At 45.7% G+C, this 8781-nt stretch overlaps 2 protein-coding genes across 2 annotated transcripts; both read left to right on the forward strand.

The window, feature by feature from the left end:
* The first annotated feature begins 995 nt into the window (after window positions 1-995).
* LOC100284195 (uncharacterized) lies at window positions 996-1885 on the forward strand. The gene is made up of 2 exons (NM_001245882.2): window positions 996-1272; window positions 1366-1885. Exons 1-2 carry the CDS (start codon window positions 1086-1088, stop codon window positions 1659-1661), a joined length of 483 nt encoding a protein of 160 aa, NP_001232811.2. The 5' UTR covers window positions 996-1085; the 3' UTR covers window positions 1662-1885.
* Window positions 1886-6687: 4802 nt separating this feature from the next.
* On the forward strand, window positions 6688-7759 carry LOC103634525 (pathogenesis-related protein 1). The gene is made up of 2 exons (XM_008656464.4): window positions 6688-7160; window positions 7238-7759. The coding sequence occupies exons 1-2, from the start codon at window positions 6974-6976 to the stop codon at window positions 7531-7533; spliced, it is 483 nt and encodes a 160-aa protein (XP_008654686.1). The 5' UTR covers window positions 6688-6973; the 3' UTR covers window positions 7534-7759.
* Window positions 7760-8781: the final 1022 nt, after the last annotated feature.

Raw genomic sequence — 8781 nt, forward strand, 5'->3', positions numbered from 1 at the left:
TCTTTCATCGACAAATACAATCGAATATAAATGAATGCCAATTGAGATTTCTAGAAAAGTAGATTGACATGCAACCCTTCCCTATCAACATAGTGGATTTGGTGGGTAATAAAGTCTTGGTTGGGTCAGATGTGGCCGATAAAGATGAAGGCAAGAACAATGTCATTGGCGATCCTCGCACGCCAAGTCAGTTACAAGGAGTGGTTACTTGAAAGGCTCTGAACAAGAGAATGACTAATAAGACTCAAGGCCCTAGAGGGCAAACACGACCGGATACCCGATTACGATCACATGTCTTGTGTACGCAGGACGGTCCGGGACCTAAGGCCGATCAGTCTAAGAATGACCAAAAGCAACAACGACCTCAGACCTTTAGACCATGACATCTAGAAGAAGGTATATGCAAGCAAAATACATCTAAAGCATCTGACTGACTCGTTAGTGCTAGCCCTTCTTTTGAACAACTTCTTTCTAAGTATATGAATAAGAAGGTCGTTTCACACAATTGATCGACAAAACGATCAATATCATCCACAACGAGGAAGCAATCCATGCAAGGGCAAAAGCCGAATAAATCGGCCCAGGAAGTGGTGCAACCAATGTCGCCTACTCATCCGCTCTAGGAATGTCGTGTTACTTTCCACCAGTCTACTCATCGATGATGTTTTATCCTGCTAACATGTGAAAAAGTATGACGATGAATCCGTATTACACAGGGGCGGACGCAGAGGGAGGCAAAGTGGGTCATAGCCACCTCAATTTTTATGATATTTTATATATCATGACGTGCAGTCTCTTTGCAACCCCAGCCACATTAATTAATAGACTCCACCGACGAGCGACGAGTGATGGTACCGGCCGCCGGCCCAGGCCAACCCAAGTGGAAAAGGCCGACGACTCCCGGACGTCTCATCCTCACCGGACGCCACCAACCCCCGCAATCTCCAGACGTACGAGCCGCCTATTTAAAGCCCTCAGTCTGCCACTCTCATGGCAACGCAAGCAGAAGCTACAATCCTAAAACCATCTGCTTCAGCCTTCAGCTAGCCCCAAGTTTAGTCGGCCGATCGATCACTGAAGTAGTAATGGCCTCCGCCAACAGCTGGACCCTCGAGATCGCGTCGCCGGTGGCTCCGCAGCGCCTGTTCCGCGCCGCCGTGATGGACTGGCACACCCTGGCGCCCAAGGTCGCCTCCCACGTCGTCGCCAGCGCGCAGCCCGTGGAGGGCGACGGCGGCGTTGGCAGCGTCAGGCAGTTCAACTTCACCTCAGGTAAGTGCCCAGCCCAGGCCAGCATGCTCTCTCTCTCTTTCGCCTGATCGATCAAACAGCTAAGCGCACGACGTCGTGCGGTCGCTCTTGCAGTCATGCCGTTCAGCTTCATGAAGGAGAGGCTCGAGTTCCTGGACGCGGACAAGTGCGAGTGCAAGAACACGCTCATCGAGGGCGGCGGCATCGGCGTCGCCATCGAAACGGCGACGTCGCACATCAAGGTGGAGCCCGCGGCCGGCGGCGGGAGCGTGGTGAAGGTCGAATCCACTTACAAGCTGCTGCCGGGCGTGGAGGTGAAGGACGAGATCGCCAAGGCCAAGGAGTCCGTCACCGCCATCTTCAAGGGTGCCGAGGCCTACCTCGTCGCCAACCCCGACGCCTACAACTAAACCATTGGACTGGGATGAGCTTCATTTCCCTTCCGTCTTGTTTGGATATACAAGGGTATTGTGTACGGAGATTGGGTTTTCTTTCCCCTTCTTTTTTGTTTTCATACAAAATAAAATAAAGCTGCTCTAAAGCAGCGTGCGGTTTTTGGACTCGAGATGGTATGATTATATATATGTACGTGCTGTCCTTGTGTTGTATACCGTCATGGTTTTCTGTGTGGGAAGAAAAAGGGCATTCTGTTTTAGAATCCTATGTAGGTTTGACTGAATAAGGAATTTTACTTGCTCTCTTCGTTATAAAAATAATTATTCCTATATTATTCGTGCTTATTAAAAAAAGTTTTTAAAGTTTAACTATATTTATAGAAGATATTAGCAATGTTTGTATCTTTAAATAATTTATTATGATCGAAAAACAGGTTTACAGATCCATCTAATTGTACTAATTATGTATTATAAATATTATAATTTTCTTGTATACATTTATTTAAATTTAAATATAATTATCTTTTCAAAAAATGTCAAGTTTTCCAGAGCAATCTGACAGCCACTGAACTGTAACATAGTAGCATCAGACAGTAAGATGTCACTCTCCCTGTAAAAAAAAAAATAAATGCAACTGCAAAATTTATACCAATCAAACTAACTTAACTTTGATTAAATTTGTTACAAATATTATCAATATACATGTCAGTACATATTTATAGGACTTTATATAATATTAGTTAAATTTAAAAATGATTGATCTTAAAAATAATAAGAATAGCTTTTTTTGGACGGGTAGAGTAGATTTGACCATCTTTGGAGGCAAAATCGCGTAATGTCAATGACCTCATATCTTGGGCAACCAATGTCGCCATCTTTACTATACAATAGGTCGATTCTGAGCATGACCGGACAATCCGAGCACTACCTTAGAGTGTCCGGCCTCCATCAAACCGTTCGACACTTTCTGCCATACTGTTTGGAGCCACATCGAGCCTGCCACATGGCTCGGAGGTGATGCCTAGCACAACCGGACAACTGGGTATAACCTCGAATCGTCCAGTCCCTTCACGGATTGTCCGGCACCATATGCCGGTCAGTCTAGAGCCACACCGAGCCCTCCACGTGGCTCACAGGAGATGCCTAAGATAATCGGACAATCCGAGCATAATATCAGACTGTTCGGTACCTTCGTGGATCGTCCGACCACCCAGACCAGACTGTTCGGGAACGTCTACGCAGAACATGATGCTGCCCACAACACACAATTTTCCACCCGTCTTAGCAGTACTACTCTCTCTCACCTACAATACATCAAAGCCACAACATGCCACCACCCGTGCATGAGACTGAATACTTTTCGGTCCCTAGGGAGCCAGGGAAATTCACCCCAACAGTGGGATGCATTACCCGTATGCCTTAGGGACCTATATCAGATGCCACCTTTACTAGTTGTAGTGCACAAGGCCGACATGAGGATAACCGGACACCCGAGCCCCATGTCTCGAGGACCGACGGGTTACCATCGATCACTATAGATAAAGTTCGGGAAGAAATAACCGAACTATTTCAAGATAAATTAGGTGTTAGTGTATCTGGCCCAGGACAGTCCTATCAGAGGCCATACGACACTCGATGGGACATCGTTCCATACCCTCCGGGGATTAGTGTGCCGAATTTCTCCAAATTCAGAGATGAAGGCAGTAGAAGCATTCACGAGAACATGTGTCAATTCCTAGCACAATTAGGTGAGTTTACCGACATAGAAGCTTTTCGTGTTCACATGTTCTCATTATCCCATACTCGCACTACATTCGCTTGGTATGATAACTTGCCTCCTAACTCGATTAGTTCCTAGGATGATCTGGAGCATAAGTTTCATGAACACTTTTCTCTCTCGAAATTACAAGTTAGATTTAGCTGATATGTCATTGCTCCAGTAAGGGGATTATCAATCAATTAATGATTATATCTGGAGATTCTGGAATACTAGAAATCGATGTTTTCAAATCTAAGGCGCAGATAGGCAACTAGCAGGGTTGAATTTCAATGGGTTGCGTCCATACTTGAAAGAAAAAATATATGTCACCCAATTCTTTTCGCTAACTCAGTTGCATCAGTGGGCTTTGGCTTGCAAAACCGAAGCAGATAGAACTATCTCGTCATCGTGACAGTAGTAGCTCAAATAACGAGTCGAAAGAGTTACATGTCACTAAGCTTGTTTGGTCTGTAAAGGCCAAACTTTCTGCTTGCTCTTCCCTGAAGTTGGTTCAAAAGAATCGGTAAGGAGAAGCTAAATTCACATTTAATTTTGCTAAATGTGACAAGATATTTGATGAATTACTTAAAAGTGGCAACATTAAATTGTCTCACACAATTCCGTTGATAGAGGAATTGAAATGATGTTCTTAGCATGGCTCCTTTTCTCATGCCACTAATAATTGTAACATCTTGCATCGACAAATACAATCGACTATAAATGAGTGCTGATTGAGCATTCTAGAAAAGTAGGTTGACATGCAACCCTTCCCTATCAACATAGTGGATTTGGTGGGTAAGAAAGTTTTGGTTGGGTCAGATGTGGCCGATAAAGATTAAGGCAAGAACAATATCATTGGCGATCCTCGCACGCCAAGTCAGTTACGAGGAGTGGTTACTTGGAAGGCTCCGAACAAGAGAATGACTAATAAGGCTGAAGGCCCTGGAGCGCAAACACGACCGGATACCTGATTACGATCACCTGTCTTGCGTGCGTCGGATGGTCCGGGACCTAAGGCTGATTAGTCTAAGAATGACCAGAAGCAACAATGGCCTCAGACCTTCAGACCACGACATCTAGAAGAAGGTATATGTAAGCAAAATACATCTAAAGCATCTAACTGACTCATTAGTGCTAGCCCTTCTTTTGAACAACTTCTTTCTAAGTATATGAATAAGAAGGTCGTTTCACACAATCGATCAACAAAACGATCAAGATCATCCACAACGAGGAAGCGATCTATGCAGGGGCAAAAGCTGAATAAACCGGCCCAAGATGTGGTGCAACCAATGTCGCCTACTCATCCGCTCCAGGAATGTTGTGTTACTATACACCAGTCTACTCATCGATGATGTTTTATCCTGCTAACATGTGAAAAAGTATGACGATGAATCTATATTACATGCATAGTCCATTTGCTTATTTGGGCTATGGGCACCACAGTTTTGTCTCTTTTGACATATTGATAGTCATGGCGGAAGAAGATGCAGTCCTAATTGGCCTTTGTACATTAGATGTTCTATTAAATAACTATATTCTTTGGTTGAAGAGTCGGTGACTCCCATTGGGTTGAGTTCTTATTTCAGAAATAAGGCGATTTGTGAAATTTATTGTTTCCCGAAAAACGTTGACGGTACATGTGCTTTTGGTTCGTGACCTCCACCAAAAGGCAGGTGTGTTGGACACCAAATTTGGCACCTATACGGCCAGATGGTATGGCTATGTGGCCCGGACGATCCATTATTAGATTAGTTTAGGCGATAGTCCTTATCCTGCACGTGCTTATCCAACCAATCACACAAGTATCTCTTGGGAAGCGCCTAGGAACGGGTCCAGAGTCCAGACCTCCACCCCTATATACAAGGGGGTACGGCCGATTAAGACACACATAATCCAATCCTACCTTTATTTATCATTCATGCCCTAGGAGTAGATGTAGTGTAGCTCTAGTTATAGTTTCCCATCTCAATCTTCACATCTTTTCGACTCTACGTCGTCTAGAGGCGCTTTGGTGGCCTGCCGACTCCAAAGCAACCCTAGGATGTTTCCCCTCTGATGGGGTCCCTCCCAGAAGCGCGATCTAGGTTTTGTAGGAGCTCATTGTTATCTCTGTGCACATCGTGGACGGTCTGGTGACTTAACGCAGACAGTCCGCCGCCTCACAGAGAGGTTTCCCAAGATCTTGTTCCCCGCGAGCGAGATCTAAGGATCATAGGTGTTTGGCCCAAAAAACACCAACAACAAAAAAAAGTTTCGCATTTTAAAGGGACATAAGGCTTGTTATAGAGATCAGCTGACCGTGACATATTTTGAAAAACAAAGAGAGAATTTTATTGTACCCTTGCTCCTAATGATCCCTCCCTCCTTTGGCTTAGACCACGGTGGTCTTCTGTATATATGGTAGTACAAAGCAGTATTTTATACTGTAGATTATAATATTTATATAGTGGAGTTTGAAATAGAATATACGATAATAAATAGAATAAATAAGGTCATATTTAGAAGCAACCTAGTTTTTAAGAATCTAGTTCCTATCTCTGGTTTCTATAAACTCGTTTATAATGTTTGTAACCATCATAATTTTCATAAACTAGTTTTAGCTAGGAGATGCTAGCTTCTTGATGTTTTTAAAAAAACTAATAATTTAGTTTCTATAAATTGGAATATAAAGTGATATTGAAATATAAAGTGATATGTTTAGAACCAGCTAAGTTTTAATAAACCAGGTTTTTAAAATCTGAGTGCTTCCAAACAGATCCCTAAGCTACTCGAGACATCCTGATAAACCCTTCGATGTGTGATCACGCGCGGCGGACGCCTCGCGCCCCAGCAGCTCTCCTCATGCTCCCACACCGGCGCCACCTCTAGGCCTCTGCTCCCGCGCGAACCACGCCGGCACGCCGCGGCGGCCATGAACTTGTGCACGACCACATGGTGCTCCGCGAGGACGATGTGCACGACCATGGTCTATAGTCGGCAGCGAAGAACAATCATGTCAACACAATTGAAGAAATGCGTTGGCACTTGTTTTCCTTTTTCAAAAGCTAAAATGCAGTCACATGTTCGCTAGAGAATGCATTAACGTTTAACAGTTTGTTTGTTATTTTCCTCCCTTTTTTGTCATATACCAACCCAAAGTGCGAAAGGCGGCGCCAATTCCGTCAGCGTTCCTCGTGTTTCGACTAGACATTGACAAAGAGCGCGCTCCACAACGCTTTCTGACGTGTGTTTTCGACGCCGGCCTAATCAATAAAGCTCGCTCGACCGACGACAGAGCCGTCCATCATGGAAAAGACCGACGACTCGCGCATCAACTTGAGCCTTCACGACACCAACCACGCCTTCACCAACTTGAGCCCTCACGACACCAACCACGCCCGCTGCCTTCACAGGCACAGCCGCACCCGCACAGCACAACATCCTATTTAAATCCCTTGTTGCCGCTCGTTTCAGCCAGCAACACAAGTAACAGCAGCCCGATCTTGCATCAGCTAGCTAACTAAGCAAGTAAGCTAAGCTAGCCCTAGGCAACGAGCCGAGCCGTCAAGCTCATCGCAGACCACGAGCCATGGCCTCCACCAACAGCTGGACTGTTGAGATCGCCTCGCCTGTCGCCGCGCCGCGCCTCTTCCGCGCCGCCGTGATGGACTGGCACACCCTGGCCCCCAAGGTCACCTCCCACGTCGTCGCCAGCGCCCACCCCGTGGAGGGCGAGGGCGGCGTCGGCAGCGTCAGGCAGTTCAACTTCACCTCAGGTACGTACGTTCAAAAACTTCCCCGGTCACACAATGCAAACTCGTAACATGTCACTGCTCCTCCTGCGTGTGTGCAGCCATGCCGTTCGGCTTCGTGAAGGAGAGGCTCGAGTTCCTGGACGTGGACAAGTGCGAGTGCAAGTCCACGCTCGTCGAGGGCGGCGGCATCGGCGTGGCCATCGAGACCGCGGCGTCGCACGTCAAGGTGGAGTCCGCGGCGGGCGGCGGCTGCGTGGTGAAGGTGGACTCGACGTACAAGCTGTTGCCCGGCGTGGAGGTGCAGGACGAGATCACTAAAGCCAAGGAGTCGGTCACCAACATCTTCAAGGCTGCCGAGGCCTACCTCGTCGCCAACCCGGAAGCCTACAACTAGACCATGCATGCGATCGGTCGATCGGGAACGGATTTCTTCCTTGCCTTTTGTGTTTTCTACGGCTAAAATAAAACTTGTCTAAGGTGTGTACGAACGTCGGAGAGCGCCGAGCAGAGTATGCATGCAATTGACAAGTCCCAAATGTGTGTGGGTGTGTTTTGTAAGCTGGATTTATTGTGAGTTGATACTACCATGCTTATGCTTAAATAAGTACCGTTGTGATACATGTTCGTACGAGTCAAACTTTCTTAAAAATTAGCAATATAGTTATATTTCAGAATAACTTTATTAAAAAAATAAATTCAACAATATATCTGATGATACTTAATTATACACTATAACTATTAATGCTTTTGTTTATTTTTCATTAAAGTTAAAAAAATGACTTATCCAGAAACGGAGATAACACTTGTTTCAAAACAAATAAAGTACTAGTACAATGTCTATGCGTTGCGACGACAAATAAATAATTCAATAAAATGTTAGAACGGTGGCTTTGTTCGTCTGCTTCGGATAACACATGCATGGCTAGAAAACATCACAAGGGAGAAGGAACAAACAAACAAACAAACATGATAACATGGAAGCTAAGTAACTTTAGGAAAAAAAAACTTTGCCCAACATTGTACAGGTAATTGGACCATAAGGACGGGAGCATGGTTGCGCGGCTCTCCGGCTAGGTTGCCCTCGTCGTCCGCCTGCGTGCCTTGGTGGGTGTGCCCCCAAGCGCGTGGCTATGGGGGGCCCCTCGGTCGGGTCGGGCAGGCCCTGGACTTTTCCGGTGGTCTTCGTTTTTAGGAATGGATCTTTAGCAAGTTTAACTGCCCGATCAACCTTCTCCCAGGTAAATTAGATCGCCATGAGTTCTTTTTAGTCATCTCCTTTGGCAGGTGCTCCTTGCGTCTGAGCACAGAGGCTGTGGGGTTTCTTCTTTAATCCTTCATTGGTGGAGCAGCGGATTTATTCAGGGTTACTCTTTTGTCGGATCGGGTCTTTCGCTTCTCGCTTTCTTGCAAGGATGTTGGCTTCGCAGTTTATCGGCTTCGTTCTTATGTCTGTCCTTCATTCAAAGCATACCTGCACCTTTGGAATTCTGGTGGCCCAAATTGGATCAAAGAATGGCAACTATATTATGATGAAGAATCAAAGTCTTGGAAATTGGTTTCCCATCGCCGTAATATGTCAGTTTCGTTTGCTAATATTGTTCGTAAACCAGCTCAGTCAGGTGCAAACTCGGTGCCTTTGGGA

The sequence above is a fragment of the Zea mays genome, chromosome 1, assembly GCF_902167145.1.
Source record: "Zea mays cultivar B73 chromosome 1, Zm-B73-REFERENCE-NAM-5.0, whole genome shotgun sequence".
Lineage (NCBI taxonomy): Eukaryota > Viridiplantae > Streptophyta > Magnoliopsida > Poales > Poaceae > Zea > Zea mays.